Source organism: Clupea harengus, unplaced genomic scaffold, assembly GCF_900700415.2.
Source record: "Clupea harengus unplaced genomic scaffold, Ch_v2.0.2, whole genome shotgun sequence".
Taxonomy (NCBI): Eukaryota; Metazoa; Chordata; class Actinopteri; order Clupeiformes; family Clupeidae; genus Clupea; species Clupea harengus.
The window spans coordinates 155,001-172,866 of record NW_024879590.1 but is presented as its reverse complement, the minus strand read 5'-3'; the positions used below and the strand labels follow the sequence as shown (position 1 = coordinate 172,866).

At 42.6% G+C, this 17,866-nt stretch overlaps 1 protein-coding gene across 1 annotated transcript in view; it reads left to right on the top strand.

Moving 5' to 3' along the window:
- Positions 1-4,281: 4,281 nt before the first annotated feature.
- LOC122129107 (phospholipid phosphatase 2-like) overlaps positions 4,282-17,866 on the top strand; it is an 18,974-nt gene continuing 5,389 nt past the window's right edge. The window contains exons 1-3 of the mRNA XM_042704146.1: positions 4,282-4,886; positions 16,950-17,101; positions 17,452-17,714. Coding sequence (XP_042560080.1) covers positions 4,826-4,886; positions 16,950-17,101; positions 17,452-17,714 — 476 coding nt within the window. The 5' untranslated portion in view covers positions 4,282-4,825. The remainder of the gene's footprint in view (positions 4,887-16,949; positions 17,102-17,451; positions 17,715-17,866) is intronic.

Genomic DNA, 17,866 nt, shown 5'->3' with positions numbered 1-17,866 from the left:
TATGAGACATAAACAGGAGTTTCACTTCCTAACTGTAGCATCTGCTCACACAGCCCTTTCTTTTAGAGCATGCTATGTGACACACAACAGTCATTTTTTTCTGTGGTCACCAGTGCATTTTAGTAGCCATGATGCCAAACTCTGATAAATAATAATAACAACAACAACAATGAAAATGAGCCCCCAGACCCAAATTGCATCGCCAGGTCCATGTTTGTAAGTTAGTATTCATATGCATCACTCTGTTGCCATCATTCTTATTTGTTACAATTACAGTATTATAGACTTGCAGTCGTGCATTTTTTAATTTGGACAGAGTTGTGTGTGTTATCTGACACTGAAGTGTCAGTATTTGATTGGGACCAAATGAAAGTCTGCCGACTACAGTTTACATAGACCCAACATTTAGACAATTCCTTTTCCAAATGTAGATGAATGCAATAGCTATTAAAAGTGTGGTGGATGGCTGGTCCACAGAGTAATCATACCGTTCATTACAGGTCTGTGAGGTGGACATATATAAGCATCAAAATAATCAAATAACAAATGCAGGATAGGATCATCCGTTTAGCCAAACATAGAGAGTCTGTGTAGTTATATAGGGAATAGATTACCACCTGAAATGACAGCCCTGGCACAGAACAAAGTGTGACTGGAGTATGGACCTTAGACTGGGAGGGGTTTAATGGTTCAAGCGTGTACAAGAGAGAATTAAACTTGTGAACGTGAGAAGAGATCAACGTGTAAATAAACAAATAAATAAATGATTGAATATGTGCACTGAATACTAATAATTCACTGAATTCACTAATAATGCACTGAAGATTGTTACTGTTTAGGTCAGAGTAAGTTGCTCTAAAATGTCCTTGTTTCTTTTGAATTCAAAATTAATATCCAGTTCGCCAAAATTAGCATCAATTAGTTAAAGAAAGTAAGGGAATCAATGTTAACTGTCTGTGTTCAGACATTTTCCTCACTGAAAGGAATTCTCTGACTTAAATTTGATGTACTCTCAACCTGACTGCTGTGTTTCCTTTAGTGCCCTCTGCTGGAGCATGACCCTGAGTTCTGCTGCTGGCCAGCCGCTGCCCTGTCATTGAGTTAGACTAGCTTCCTCAACAGCACAGTTGCTCTGTCCTGGAGTTAGACTGGCTTCCTCAACAGCACAGTTGCCCTGTCCTGGAGTTAGACTGGCTTCCTCAACAGCACAGTTGCATCTGCTGCTACTGCATGGTCCTGTGCCAGAGACAGCACACATGGGAATACACCTCTAATCTAGAGCGTCAATAAAGACAGTCCGAACAGTATTTTATATTACACATTTTAACAACAAGGGCTCCTGATGTGCTAGTGGGCATTAGAGAAACATGTGTAATCAGTTGAGAAGCACTAAACTTCTACTAAAAGTGCACAGTTTTTTTTTCTATTTTGCTTATTTTATCTAGGATCTATTTTAGATGTGCTTCAGTTATTCTCAGTCTTTTATTGCAATCACCATCTTTCATTACAATCATTTCACCTCATTTCCACTCCTGATGTGTTGTTAGGAATGTTCATTAACCCTCAGACTCTTAAGTCATGTTTTTGTCTGTGATGGAGGTGTGTTTCAGGATAAGTGCTGCACATAGTATGGTCTTCCAGATCAGTTAGGTTGGGCACTAATGGTTCACTGGTCCTATCAGCTCTCCTTTCTTCAGATTCTTCATATTCATATTCAGAATGAGGTAAGATATGATCACAGAATCACACAAAGAGGCGAAAAATGGGGGAAAAGCACACATTCTGAAGTTATTTGGTTTGTCTCTACATAAAGGCAAAGGCATTAATTGTCACCTGTGCTTTCTATCAGTATCTTGCCAATTGAAGCTGGTCCTCTGACTTCTTTCAGCATTATTCATTTTGGCCCCTAGATACACCACCTGCATTACATCTCTGTGTACTTACTACAAGGTAAAACAAAGTGTGACATGCTCAGTCTTTAAAATATTAATATAAGATTAATATAATTCATATATAAGATATTTATATTAATATACACAGTTTAAGAGTTGAAATGATGTGCCTCCAAAGACCAACAGAGGGCAGACTTATCACAGAAAGTAAATAAGAAAAAGATTATTCTTTCAATATTCGATGTCTTTCTTCGTTTGTTATGAATCAGTGTTCAATATTATGTCAGTTATTGTCCTAGTGATTATGTGTTCCACAGTATTATTTATCAGTGTGTGTTCTCAAAAGATAAGGAGATGACCTCAGATTTCATAACTGCATATAGCTGTATGAGTTATATGATGTTTTTGTCAGAGAATTATGTGAATAAATGTGGTCATAAATGGGCAAAATCTTTCCTTCCAGATGGAAAATATACAAAAATAACATTAAATACTTAAATACTATTTAAGTTCACTGGTTGTCATGTTTTCTTTATCTGTGCATGTCTGTAGGCGTATACAATTTATAGATCAGGCCAACACCCTCTGACACTCCCTGGGTTGATCTAAGCAATCAGTCCTCCGCAGTGTCCTAGAAACCACAAACACTGGGTGGTTCCTGCATCCACTTCAGCAAGGTGGCCGTATTATATGCTTCCCTTAACCACAACACTAAGGCCCTTAGCCGTGTGTTCAAAAACTACCAAACCACCAACCAGGAATGTTGTGTCTGTACCAACTGTCTGTATGTACCAAAGTAAGACTTGCACCTCTGTATGCGTTCATTACTAAAACAGGGGGGCTCTAAGGCCATGCCCTGTCATTACTATCCTGAGACCCCAGGCTGGTGTGTACCGATATCAGTATGTCCTCATCACTGTGTGTTCAGTTGCTACCAGAGTCCAGCTTTGCGTCCTACGATCTCTGAATAGTGTGCCGTTGGTGGATCCACTATGGTGTAAATGGGCCAGGACCAGATCATTATGGAGAGGACACTGCAGGGTGGAGTGCAGAGTTGGTAAATAAGGGCTCCACACAAAGCAGGTGGTGGTGAGCCCAGAGGAACTCGCTCTTTATTTGTGAACAATGAGAAAAGAAAACAGTGGGTGTCTCCCAAGAGGTGTTTATGTAACCAGGTCACCAGTGAGGAGTTTCTGAATAGGAGGTGAATTAGCACTTCTATCTACCCCCCCCCCCCCCCCCCCCTCAAATTCCTACAGGCTTTGTCCTAAAGGGGTTGTTCAGACTACTAAAGGCTGGGTCATATTAATAGCCATTATTCGAACAAAAGGTGTTTACTGGTTTTCGTAATTCCAAAACTGGTGTCAATTGCAGATTTGATATTGAGGCAGCCAGCTGAAGACTGTTTTTCAGTGGTGTGCATGCGCACAAGAGAGATGAGCCCTTAGTGTTGTGTGCAGTGGCGTTGTGACAGGGGAGCCCAAGCCAATGGCCTGGGGCCCCGAGCTAGATAGAGGGCCCCTGAGGACAGCTGATCGCATTAGTCTACAGCAACGACAATTCCATTAGAACCTGCTGAAAATCTATGACTTCGTTCAGGACACTGCAATGGCATGTCGAGAATCTCCCTTTGGGGTTTTTGATTGTTTGGGGCCCCCAGAGTCCTTAGAAACGCCCCTGGTTATGCAGGAAGATTGCACGATGGGAAATTGACGACAAGATGACAACACGTTCAGTTTGACTGTCACTCAACAATTGTCCAATCAAGTTTTGCTGTTGATGAAAACTCCACATACATCAGAAGCATCTGTGGTGGCCTGACAGCTCATTGGGGATTTTGGTGCTGCCTTTGTAATATGTGGATTTTTCCCTCTCCACTCAGCCCTTTGCTGTGGTCCCACACACTCAGTCTGGCTCCCTGCACTAGTCTCTGTGTGGGCTCTTATTCATGGCTATAATTAATAACACATTTATTATTTTTATCCAGTTGTTATTTTATAGTTTTACATTAAGGAGCCAAGCCTTGCCATAACTGTATCATCATACCCAAAGGCCCCGTTATACCCCCACCCTTTTTTCTTTTAACCTTTTTACTCAACCTCATACCTTTGAAGAGGTGGCAGGCTGAAAGTGAACAGTTAGCCGAGAGAACGTATGTTGAAGTAATTAGACAGAAAAGTTCCTATTCGGAAATATCCCTCCCTCTCTCACGTTGCTTGCCTGTAATGTGCCACAATTATATTTTAAAAGATCTCACAGCTGTCAAAACAAAACCGAAGGACATTTTTATGCTGGGCGTATAAGTAGCCTACTCCTTTGCACTATCCCTGCCTATGGACAGATGTGTTCATTTCAATGTGAGGTTAAACAAATCGATAATTTGACGTTTATTATACACTGCCGCCTCCCTCAGTCAGCTGTTTTCACGTGGAAACGGAGGAATTCAAGAACAGCCCTGCTTTCCGGACCCGTGGTTATAGTCTGCTCTGCCTTGATCGCGACATTTCGTCCGCTGCCTCTCACGTCAGCTGTGGAGTTGTGGAGACTCATAGGAAGTGAAAATCAGCAGTGGCTTGGGAAAGGGTGCTCAAGCGAAGCTCCAACTTTGTTGATAGCTTTAACTTAGTTCATAGTGTATCGACATTTAGCTATATGTTAAGCTAATATGGAGCGATCAGAGTGTTGGGAAGCCTATTGAACTGACCAGATTAAGGCGTTTTGTCACATATAGCCGAAGTTACCTTTGCAGTAAACAGCGGTAGGCAGGTAACTTAGGATAGATAGATACAAGCCGGAAGAACTCGCAGTACAGGTTGCTGTGTAGCCTATGCCTTCAGAGCCTAACCATTCGGACACCATAACATTCCCAGATGCACTAGATTATTGAATGATTTTTATACTTTTGCGATTTTATCCAGTGAAAATAATCAACCATGACTGACATGAGAAGAAAGAAGCTTTATGTTGTCGTGGATGTTCTATGTGTGGTCGTGGGTGAGTAACAATCTAGTTTTACAGCAGTTTTTAGTCTTAAACCTAATATACAAGTAAATACAATTAAAATGAATCTGTTTTCAAGATAATATACTGTTTTACACATTTTCTTGACTGCTGGATAGTTAAATAACAAAATGACTTGCTATACTTTATGTTTCTAATCTTGAGATGTAGCCGAAGTGCACATCTCAAGTGTGATTACGTTGGATTGTTTATAGCACTATTGAGCCAAGCCCTGCTCGATCTTACGTTATTTATAAGTAGGTCAACGCCAGAGGATATACTCAATATCAGTCTATGACCGAGTGATCTCTATCTCTCTCTCTCTCTCTCTCTCTCTCTCTCGGAGTGACATAATTCACAACAGATTGTCTAAAATAATTAGTGTGATGACCTCATCATTTGTTACTGGTTTGTTGATCCTGATCTGGTTTGTACATCCTTCTTTTAGCCATTATATTATGGCTCAAATCATGCAAAATTGTTTGACTTGCCAATAAGATCATTATCTAAAAGCCATGCTAATTCTGTTTGTTTGTAAGGTTCTGTCTCTGGCAGTATTACATATGAACAGAATCTGGTAGGTGGAACAGCTTTGTTGGGATGTTTTATGTCATCCTGTGCCCTGGAGGTTTTAGTGTGATCAGTACACACAGTCTGCTTGAACCACATACAAAGAGGGATAAAAACTGATATCTCACTCTGATTCTGGGCTTTTTCCTGATGTTCCGAATTTACTGGAGTTCACAAAGTTTCAGGAAGTGTTATGTTTGTTTATGGAAATGTGATACTAGTTGCTCATAACTTTCCACAGACCTTGGCTTGACCAACTGCCCAAAAATGCTTCAGCACCTTTTTCACATGGCAGGCCCTCATGCGCAGACCTTGAGGTTTCTGTAGCTTATATTTTCCCCACTGTATGTGCATGAGTCTTATTTTTTTCCATATTCTCCTTAAATCACGTGATGTTTTCTCACTGTCAGAGCATGCATGAGAGTGAATTGCATTCCAAGGAATTATTTACCAATACCACAGATGATTCACTCGTTTTATTGCATGCATCTGCCATTAGCCATAGTTAATTGCCCTTTAATCGTCCTAGTACTGTGATCCTTGAGGGCATGGTCTGTCATGTTATTCTTGTGTACACAAGCCATGTCTTGATCTCTAGGGATAGGCTCAATTCTTCTGGCCAGTATCAACAAAAGCTCAGCACCGGTGTTTACACTGATTGTTGTGGGACAGAGGACACTGCTTACGTCTGTGAATATATGTGACATTTGTGATACATGGTTGGGAAAGTTTGTGGTGCATGCGGTGCTATTCCTTGACTCTGTCACCTTTACTGACACTGTTCCCAAATACACCATCTCTTCCAGGGAAATTCCGCAAACCATGACGGTTTCTCATGTTGCCCACCGCACACAAAAACCTCCACCCCTGCCTGCCTGCCCCTATGTTTCACGTCCATCTCCCATAATAACCGTAACACTTCCTGTAATGATGAGTGATATCACTTCACAATCTCAGATATTTTTCAGCTTTATTGTTGGGGGGCAATAAAACTAGATGAAAGTGCAATCTCTCAGACAATGCTTTCATTTAATCCAGTTCAAATTAATGTTTTATGATAACCAAAGAGACAAGTTAACAATCCAAAACTATAAATAATTTAGCATACAGGGAATAACAAAGGAAATTGTATTGACATACAACTTAATGATGTGTGCTCCAAACACTAAAACAGAATGGAGACAGCAGGTGTTGGAGACCCCGATCACCCTAAGCCAGAGACAATCCGTACACTACTATACAGACTTCTGGTGAAGGGTTTTAGTGGCCCCAGACATTCCTCTCCCAGGACTTTGTTTGACATCTAAGACCCTCAGCAACATACCCACCCTGCTTCTTTTCCTCCGTCTGTGTAAATCTACCCTCAGCACAAACACTGGCTATGGGTGTTGGCTCAGCTCGCAGACCTCTACCTTCGTTGGCCTACTTCGCTCCTCTAGTCAGAAAAATAATCAGTGAGTTTAAATCCACATTTGCCAGTTTAGTTGGTGGCAACCGAACTGTAAAATGTGTTGTCAGTCGAGAAGGATGAGATTGAATCCCCCATAACTGCTTCCAGAATATTTCACAATTGTTCTATACCCTAGTTTGCTATGTTAGTAGGGTCTGCTTCTTATAATGTTGACTGACCCACAAATGGTTGCTATTAAGGCTCAGAGTTTGGCATTAGACGACAGAGAAGCCCAGATTTATGAGCTCAAGCCCTGTTAGGCAATGGTGTGATCTGAAGTGCCCAAACAGAGTAGAGTGCAGAAACGGTAGAGTAAAGGGTGAGTAAGTAGTACTTACAGAATGTGTAAGGGGAGTAATTTGAAAAGACAAAAGGAAAAACCTGTTGATCAAGTGTTTCTGCAATTGTAGTGCACACATTATGAAAGCTCTAATTGGTAGAGGCCAACTTGAATATCTGGCTAGAAGCTATTGTGGTCAGAGGCCAGGCATAAGGATAGCCTTATAGTCTATTCCTTACAGGCTCTCCCATTACAATGTAGATCTGGGGACAATCACGGGGGAATTTGGTCTAAATGTGAGTGGGAATGATTAGCTTGGTAAAGCAGAGTTGAAAGTAGAATTACTGATTCAAACCGAAAACAGCTGAATGGAATAGGACTTGGGCCAAAATGTGAGTTGGTTTTAGCAACAAACAAAAAATAAAACCCTGTTACTGTCAGTTCCCGAATTTCTCAGTGCTAAAATGTGCATGGGTTGTCTTCTGACCTATACTCTTGTCACAAGGTGCTGAAGTACCATTTGGCCCTGAGTCGTATTTCTTTTACCGTTCTTTGCACCTGCTAATATCATGCTGGGCATTGTAGATGAGATCTGGTCTTTAGGCTAATGCTGGCATATTTTATGTACCACGCTTACACACGTATGTATGAATATAAGTGTGTATACGCATATTCAGAGATACAGAGATACCTCATTAGATAAGAAGGTTTCTACCTTTTGGTAAGAGTGGGGAGTTTGATGTAAGATTAGGCAAGCTGCTTCATTCTTGGTGTGTAATTTGGGATTATTCTCCTCATGCATAGCTGGTGATTGACTGACCAGTTCTCTGTCTCATGCAAACAGCTGAACTGGCTCTCTGGATATGCAGACCCTCGTGTAGCTCTGTGGTGGGTCGGCTGGGCCAATGGATCACCTCAGGAGCCGAGGAGACATCCAGGGAAGACCCAGTCATGAGTGTCTGGAGAGGGTGTCTGTTATCAGAGGGAGGAAAATAGTTCTGAGGCATTTGTAAGGACAGGCTGTGCAGTACAGTAATGTTCAGGGTCAGAGCTGCGGACAAATTAGCCGGTTATCTTCACTGTTGCTGAACAACACTCTGTCATTCGTGACATGTCTACAAAATGTCTAATTCTGTTTAAGGAGGGTGGGGAGCAAGGGTGAGTGGGATGAAGGAGGGAAGATGGTTAAAAGAACGAAAGGTGGGACACTGCCAAAGAGGGCAAGGATGGGAGTGTGTTGGTTGAGGGATGCAGGATGAAATTAGGGGAGAGGAGGAGAGGGAGGTGGAGGGCGTTTCTGGGTGATTTAGGATTCCAGGGCCTGCAGCCGAGGATTGTGCGATCAGCACATACCTTCCACATGACTCAGCTCAGCCCTGCGAATGAGACTGCAACCTCAGTCAGAGAGGAGCTCTCATCGGCACACACACACACACACACACACAAACACACAAACACACTCTCTGGCACACACAAACACACAAACGTACTGACACACACACACACACACACACACACACACATACACACACAAACACACTCTGACACACGCACACAAACACACTCTGACACACACACACATACACTGTCTCTCATACACACACCGACACACACATGCGCACACACATTCTCTGAAACACTCACACTCACACTCACACTCACACTCACTCACTCGCACTTACTCACACTCAAACACTCATGCTGAGAGAAAGACTGAGACAAGTCCAGGGCCTGAGACTCAGACACGCAGAGCACCGAGACGCTCCGTGCATCTAACCTTATTGGAGACCAGCAATCGCCACCCGGCTAATCTGGCCAAGTGCACCTAATTAGAGTCTGTTTTTCATGTGGTTGGTTCATATTAAAGGCAATGTTTTTATGTGGATGCCGCTGTGGTTAGTCGGACATGAGGATAAGAAGCTGGCCAGAGTCTTGGGTAAACACGATCACGTCCAAAACAGTTAAAAAGCTTAGAGAGGAAACGCTGACCTACATCTCTGTCTGCAACGCTTTCCCAAAACCTCAGGAAAGGATCTGAATTTACACAGTAGCCACTGGATTACTGGCGTACACAGTAGTAGATGTAAATACACAGCATGGTATTTTATTCATTTAACATTAACATAACATAACAATTTAACTTTTTACGTGACATAAGATCTTCAATAGTTCTATGCTTGTCAATAGGTTAGATTAGTTCCACGCTCTGATACTTAAGATGGGGTGTGTCATAGAGCAGGTAGCTTTGTTCCCAGCAAATGGGTGTATGATTATGTTCAGTACTCAAAAACAAAAACAAAACCTTTATCCTTTGTGTACATTTAAACACATGAATGCACTTGAACACACCCCATCTGTGTGGATTAGGCAAGGGGAAGTTGTACCTTTGTAGCGAGACGCAGAGTACAGTACTTCTGAGGCATGAATCAGGCGTGAGTCCCTGCCGCATTCCTGGCAGCAGAGAAGAGATGTCTTTTAGTGAGTGAGCTAGTGTTCAAGTAAGGCACTGCCTCAGTCATTCCATGTACAGTAATTGCACATCAGCAGCTCTAAACAGAGAAGACAAAAGAGGGGGTTGTGTATTCCACCCCTACTGGGCGTATTTTTAGTAGGTGACTGTGAGGATCGCTGGCACCGGCCGAGTGGGACGGAGGAGCAACGAGTTGGACAGAGGAGCTCTGAATGAGAAAAACACTGTTGAGTGGTGGCCATTAGAGAATGGAGCTAGGGGAGGCTCTGGGAGGATACAGCCAGAGGGAGGGAGAGAGTGAGAGAGAGTGAGAGAGAGTGAGAGAGAGTGAGAGAGAGTGAGAGAGAGTGAGAGTGAGTGAGAGTGAGAGAGAGTGAGAGTGAGTTAGAGAGTGAGAGTGAGTTAGAGAGTGAGTGAGAGAGAAAGAGTGAGTGAGAGAGAAAGAGTGAGTGAGAGAGAAAGAGTGAGTGAGAGATAAAGAGTGAGAGAGTGAGAAAGAGTGAGAGAGTGAGAGAGTGAGAGAGTGAGAGAGTGAGTGAGAGAGTGAGAGAGTGAGAGAGTGAGAGAGTGAGAGAGTGAGAGAGTGAGTGAGTGAGTGAGTGAGTGAGTGAGTGAGTGAGTGAGTGAGTGAGTGAGTGAGTGAGTGAGTGAGTGAGTGAGTGAGTGAGTGAGAAGCTGTAATCTCCTGTGTTTGTGAAGGCCAGAGCACTTGTGTGTGTGCCACAGTCTTGGTTTACTGTAATGATGTCTGGAACCCCCAGTGCATACAGAGGGCTTAGCTGAATAACACTTCCTTTCACCTAGTTCCCAGTTGTTTTTGCTGCACAGTTTCCACTGGCCAGAGCTTTGGTAAATCCTAAATATGGGGGACATTCAGTCGGCAGTGACATTCTGTGCCCTAATTCACAAGTTCAGGATACTTAAAAGTTCCTGCCCAAGTATGCTGTTAGTCACTACAGCCTTCTGTTTTTGCATTGTTCACTCACCTGTCGCCTGATTTTGTCTGAATGAACAATGTACCGTGGGTGTCTCATTTTCCCTCTGCTAGGTGTTCTCACAAGTGTTTCATGTGTTTTGTCCCTGCTGAATAGATCAGGCTCTCTTGAAACCACAGTGTTGCTGTATGTTGAGGTCAGAAATGCCAATGGGCCGATGGGATTACTGATCCAAAAAACTCATTAGTCTGAAGGTGACCTGGCCCATATAGCCACACCCTCCCTCAAAGGCAACACCTGCCTGTATGATGTCTATGATTATGTGTGTCAGGACAAGCATATGTTTTTGGTCTACCCTCTAACATGCAAGTGGGAGTCCCTGTTTTATGTAATTTCGTCAATCTGGTACCTGCCATCAACTGTGCTCCTAGAGAGCAATATAGGTTGGACATTGCTCCTTCAAGCTCCAATAAACGATACTACAACATGCAAAGTGCTAGTTGCCCTAAGGATCACATTTGACTTTTCAGATCTTTCATTTAGACTTCAGTCAGACAGGATATGTTGATCTGCCATTTCCTGTGACTTCAAAAGGCATCATTGTGTGTTCAAACAGGGAAGTGTTGATGCCAGCCACTGATTGGTTAGTTGGCCGTGCTCCATAAAGTCGTTTCCCCCATAGACATAGTATACATGTCTACTATGTCTATGGTTTCCCCTGCAGGAGACTCAGGTGGTGTTGTCCAATCACAGCTCTCTGTTGCCACATTTTCCTTCTCTCTCTCTCTCTCTCTCCTTCTCTCCTCTCTCTCTCTCTCTCCACTACCGTTCACCTTTTCTCTTTCAACTTCCCTGCTGTCTCTCCACATCCATCTTGCCTGCAGCATTTAGCTACCCAGACCCTTACGGTTTTCTTTGAAGATGTGATGTTGAAACATGCATGCCAGTGAAGCCAATATTTCTACTTGACAGTCATAGAGTAGTCAGCATCAGTCCCATTTCCCTGGTAGACTGCGGTGTTTATGATGTTTGTATTACGGTATGTCAGATGAAAACATTTATTTTGGCGAGGGACCATGTTTGTGCAAGTGCATTACGTAAGGGGCCCTGAAACGGTTTCAGTGGGTTGAATGTTTTGCCCAAGTCAGAAAACGGTGTCTGCTTATTGCCAAATTTAAATGGTTTTTCAGAGGAGATGATGTGTAATTCAAGTCTGTGCTTGTCTGTTTGTCTGCCCTGGTTAGCTTAGCAATTGTAATGGTTTTAGTCCATGCAAAACACTGAACATATGAATACAATATGTGAGAATATTGCTACAACAATGATTCTAAATAAAAAAAACACAACTATAAAAGAACGTTTACCCCAAAAGATTTAGCAATCCCGTGAACTCGCCTAAACACTATTTCCCCATATCAAAAATTAACAGTATTGTAACATTCAGAACACAACGTTCAAGCTCAAATATATTGGTCTCATACAAACATGACACCACAGAGGATGGTTAGTGAAAAACCTGGTTAAATACTTCTCAATGAAACTGCATAGAATATGTATAAACAGACATCTATAGAACAGGTACAGAATATTGGAGTTGGTATTGTTCAGGGTGGTATTGTCTGGTCTTCTAGAATTTCTCTTGACCTGATTTAATATTTGTATTACCTGGAAGATGAGCCACCCGTGTTTCTCCTCTTTTATCATGCAAGAGACACCTTGCTACACCTTTTGTGGAGTTGGTGTTCCAGCTAAAACTGATTTTAAGACCTTTATGGAAGCAGACACAATTGCCTTCATGAGACAATAGTTCTAGAATCTCTCTAGCATCTCTTGCATCAAACTGCAGAACTAGCTGAAGTTAAAGCCTCCTCATAGTCTTCTTCCTCAGGGTTTATTTCATAGTTTGTCTACAGTTAGGTTTCAGACTTCAAGCTTCAAATCATAAGTGAGGTATATTTAAATGTCTTTAATGCCCAGGCTACATAAATTACTCAAGATTGCTGTTGTTCTGTTGTTTTTCTATGTGCTACTAAGCTTTGGAACATCAGTTTCTGATTGTCCTATTTCAAATGTATTTGGTATGTCACTTCAAACTTTGACAGTTTAATTGCATAGCTGTGACCTCTGTCAGTGTGGGTTTTTTATTACTTGTGGCATAGTGTATTGCTCCTCAAATATTAGTTTTTTTAGCAGGGCTAAGAAGCAGACACCAATTTGGAAAGATCTAGGAAAGGAGGGGGAAACATGCAAATTATTGAAATTATGCAAGGACTTTTGCAAACTCCATGGCCCGATCTTTCAAACATTTGCATGTTTTCTAAACTGAGAGGGAGAATTTATGTTTCTTATTTAGAATTTAAGGACAGTGTTTTTCCTGACAGATTGCACATTGGCATGTTATTGCAGTTAAATGGTGTGCGAACTGGAATGATGAATAAGAGACACTGTGGACGCTGCAGAAATACTGCCCTGTGAGTCAGCTTCCATTTTAATTACTTGGAAATACTTTTTGTAGGTGCAGTAAATAATGAAATGCATTGATGTAATTAGAAAAATAGCACCAACGGAAATATTGTTCCAGTGAGGTAATGAATTTTTGAATCATAAAATGATTCCAATATTCAAACAGGCTCAGTAAATATTCTAAAACAGGCCCACTTGTAAATGTTGATCTTGCATGGAGACCCATCAGTCAGTTTTTTATGAGTGGCCCTTGGGAAGAATCTAGTCACATCGGGTCTTGCTGCAACAAAGAGTTTTAAGATTCTCTCTCCACAATATTGTATCTGTTGCCATCCTCGCCATCCAACTATGTGTCATAGAGGGACCTGGGAACGGAAAACTCAGACATATGTTTCTTGACACTTCAACTTTATTTCTGTGAGAGTGGGGGTTTTTGCCAGCCAGAACAACAGCCAAGGGCAGCGACAGTCATCCAATTTTTCTTAAGAGTCTGAACTGTGACTTGCGATGAAAGGCCCGTCTGTGGTGCTGTGAAGGTTTACTCAACTCCACGGCTGAAAAGGCCAGTGAAGAGGCTCCTCTTACCCCCTTTACTTCCACATAGATTGTTCTAGGCAAACAGTGATAACAATGGAACGGGTTTTAGTCAGTTAGTGGGAAATGTTCCTCTGGATGGCAGGTGTGCTGCAGCTGGCTGATGTTGACAGAGGCACCACACTCCGAGGGTTGAAGCAGGGGAAGTTAAATGGTGTGTTCAAGGCCTTTGATGAAGCTGAGCCGGGGTGCTGTTTTAACCATCGTGGGGTTCGCCGTGGCGCGTGGAATCCTGCTTATTTCCTCCGGCGTCTACATCTGCTTGTAGTTAACTCCATACGTATTCGTTGGGTTTAAGAGGTGTGTGGGTTCATGGCCTATGGTGTGGGTGCGTACGTGGGTGTCAGTGGTGTTTGCTTGTTTCCATCCCTGAGGCATTTCGGTTGAATAATGGCAAACAGATTGCTTTGTTGATGAAGTAAAGAAAACCTCAGATAATCCTAGGATTAGAGCATTTTATGTAATAATTATGCATTTGCAAAAACACAACAACAACAAAATTCCCATTAATGGGTCGTAAAAGTTCACCATCACGCAAGGTTCTTAAATGTCTCCCGTTTATCTTGAAAGAGAAGGGTTTGGGGTTTAGCCTCTAGACAAAATACCTGTCTGGTCAAGGAATTAGAAGTAAATAAATCCATAAAACAATGAAAAAGATGATCCACCTGGACCTCAAATGGTGGATCAAGTGGCATATCTCATTATTTCACCCTGGTAGAATGGCTTTGTTTGAGGGCTGGTGCAGCATCATCTGGCCTTGAATGTTGCCAAAGATAGCACCATTTATCTCATGGCCTATTGTTCATTGACACGGAACACAGAGGTTCTTTTTGCTGTTGTCTCAGTTTCCTCTCTTCAGCAAAGACAGCACATGTCTTTGTTCATGGGCTCAGGGTATAGTGTGACACTGCAGTGTCACATACACACACACACACACACACACACATACACACACACACACACACACCTACACACACAGTCACTGTTCACATGATGACCACTTAGCTACATTTGTGGTGAAATTTACACTTCTTGAAAAAGTCTTGTGATAAGCTGTTAATATCCCATTCTATAATATGCATTGCTGAGGATGCAAGTGTTGTCTTCAGCCAGTGGTGGAGACCGGTGTCACGTACTAACTCCGCAGTGGCAGGTCCAGTTGGGGTGAGGCCACGCTTGTGTTTATGTCCATGGTGTTGCTGTGCGGTGGAGATCTGAGGTGGACGTTTGTGTGCGTCTGTGAAACAGTGGCCTAAGGCGAGAGAGGGTGGACGCTAGCGAAGGAAGTCTGGCCATAGCTGTGAACACACTCGAGGCAGACACTGTTTGTCAATGTCCCCTACTTTAAGAGTAGTGTTTGGAAAACAGGAAGGCAAAAAAAAGGGGGAAAGAGGAAAAATGTCTATCCTTGTCTCACCTTTTAGGATCTTTTCCCTTTACGAGCGGTGCTGTCTTGATGACTTGAGGTTTATGACTTAAAATGGCCCTCCAATGCTTCATAGCATTTGCACATAACCAGGAGAAATATCCACTTTGGAATAAATATTTTCTCAGTCTAAACTGCAGTTGGCTGTCAGACAGAGCAGAGGCTGGCCAACCAGGACCATGTTTCTAAAAGCACTGGACCATTGGAGATCTCCGAGTGTTCTGACTCCTGGCTGTTTATCGAGGGGTACTTAAGCAAGATGCTAAATCCCCACCTGGTCTCAATGACTGGAAATAATGCCTTGCATATAATGAAGTGTGACATGTTTCCATCAGTGTAGAAAAATGCAGTCTACCTACGAGGTTTGCCAGATGATGTGAGCTGATCTCCTCTCTTTCTTTCTTGCCTTTTTCCACTCTCTTTTTCATTTACCCATTCTTACAAAACTCTAAGCCATTGTGTTATGTGTGCCCTTGTTGGAGCTCTGGCCGTGAACAGAATTCCATTCATAGAGCTTGACCATCAGCCTCTGCAGCCCTCTCACCCAGATTTACAATCACACATCAGACAGGTTGACTGTGGGCTGGTTTGGATAGATCTTCAAAATTGGACTTTTTTTTCCATCTGCATCAGGCACATAGAGTTGTTATATTTAGGTAGGTTTGTTGACAAAGCTGTCTTATTTAGCTTGAATGAATTAGGGCACAAGACCGTAATATTTACAGACGTGTGCAGGATCAAGCGAAAAAAATGTTTTGTGTAACCTGTGGCTTTTTGGCAAAGGGAAACATTTGGCTGTTACCCCAATGTCCAAAATGGTTTTGATGAGGACTTTCATGTTTTTTTGGAGAGGGCATAAACTCTTATTAATGTAAATTATTTGTTAGGGCGTGACTACAGACAAAAGTGCACTGACAATTTCTTGGAAGAATTGAAGGATATTTTGGACGTATATTTATATACATCACAGATTCCTCTGTTTTAGTAGGCAACGTCTTTTCCACTCCACGTTACTCATCCCTCGCAAAACCATCACTGGCTGGTCATATGTCCATTGTTCATACTCGCTGAGTAATAGCGCTCACAGTTCTTCACAATAGTTCTCCACAAACACACCCCCTTCTTGCTCTTCTCTCATTTTTAACACAGACTTGTGTTGTTGGACTTAAGTTCAAGTCAGTGGCCACAACACTATCCTTTTATGTTGCCCAGTCTAGCGGCCTCACTTGAGGAATTAAATGAATACACATTTCCTGATACACTCACTTGAGTTACATTTAGTGTTGTTACCTTTTCCACTGCCACTAATGAAACGCAACATTTTCTTCCAGACAGAAAGGGTAATGCCCAAAAAAGGCACCTCTTATGAGAGCTGACCGAGATGTCTGAATAGCTATATAATAGTTAGGGTATTTGGCAGACGGGTATGTCCAAAGACAATGTTCCTTCAAATGGAAGCTAATTTTAGACAACAAAGACTAGTTTTAACAATACATGGTATTGTGATCCCACTTTATTTTAAGCAGCCTTTGGTACAGTGTACTTAACTAATTCAACCCTAAACCCTAAAACGCAAACACAAACAATAAGTACTAGCTTGTAGCACATACTTAACTAAAATGGACACTGTACTAATAGATTAATAACACACATAGTGCTTAAAGTTTAAATAAAGTAAAGCCCCTGTTATACCGGTGGTTTAAGGGACACTATGATCAATATTTAGAGGAATTGGCTGATCAGGGAGGAGAGTTGGCTGTTTGGGTGTGAAGGTCACAGGATGGAGTTGGCTGTGATGTGCTGTGGGTGGGTGAGTTGAGTTTGAGGTGTGACCCGCTGACCCCCGCTGTCTCCTGCCGTTCTCTCCAGCGGCGCTGCCATTCATCATCATGAACCTCGTGTTCCGGCCGTACCAGCGGGGCATCTACTGCGACGACGAGAGCATCAGATACCCTCTGAAGCCCGACACCATCACCCACGGTCTGCTGGCAGCCGTCACCATCTCCTGCACTGTCATTATAGTGAGTGCTCTGCCAGCCCATCCATCTCTCTCACTCATCACTCTTCCTCTGTCTGGCGTCTGTCTGGCTTTGACCATGTCACTGTCTACCATCAGCTAACTCGCACATCATTTATCTCACTTTCATTGGCCTCCCTCTCATAACACAATCTGATTTTATAGTGTACCACTATATTTCTTTATATGTCTTCTTGGAAAATCTCTCTCTTATACACATGCATGCACAAGCATTGACAACCGTATTGTCCAGTTTTACACACTTCTTTTCAAATATGATTTCTGCCAGTGCCTTTCTTGACCCTTTATCTTTATTTTTTTTTTATTTTACCCATCTGGCTTTGACTAACTCAGATAAGCTCTGGCGAGGCCTACCTGGTCTACAGTAAGAGGATCCACTCCAACTCGGATTTCAACCAGTACGTGGCCGCTCTGTATAAAGTGGTGGGCACCTTCCTGTTTGGAGCCGCCGTGAGCCAGTCCCTCACCGACTTGGCCAAGTTCACCATCGGGCGGCCTCGCCCAAACTTCATGACCGTCTGCGCCCCAAAAGCCTGCAAAGGCTACGTGCCGCAGATCAACTGCACCGGGGCCATCCGGGACGTCACCGAGTCCAGGTGCGCTGCTTAGCCACGGTTATTCAACTGCAAGGATATTTTCTCTACTCTCAAGGATATTTTCTCTACTCTCATATTACTTGATGTTTACTCGTTGCTTTTTGGTCCATGTGAAGGTATTTACACAGACCCAGCCTTTGGGATTTTGAGAA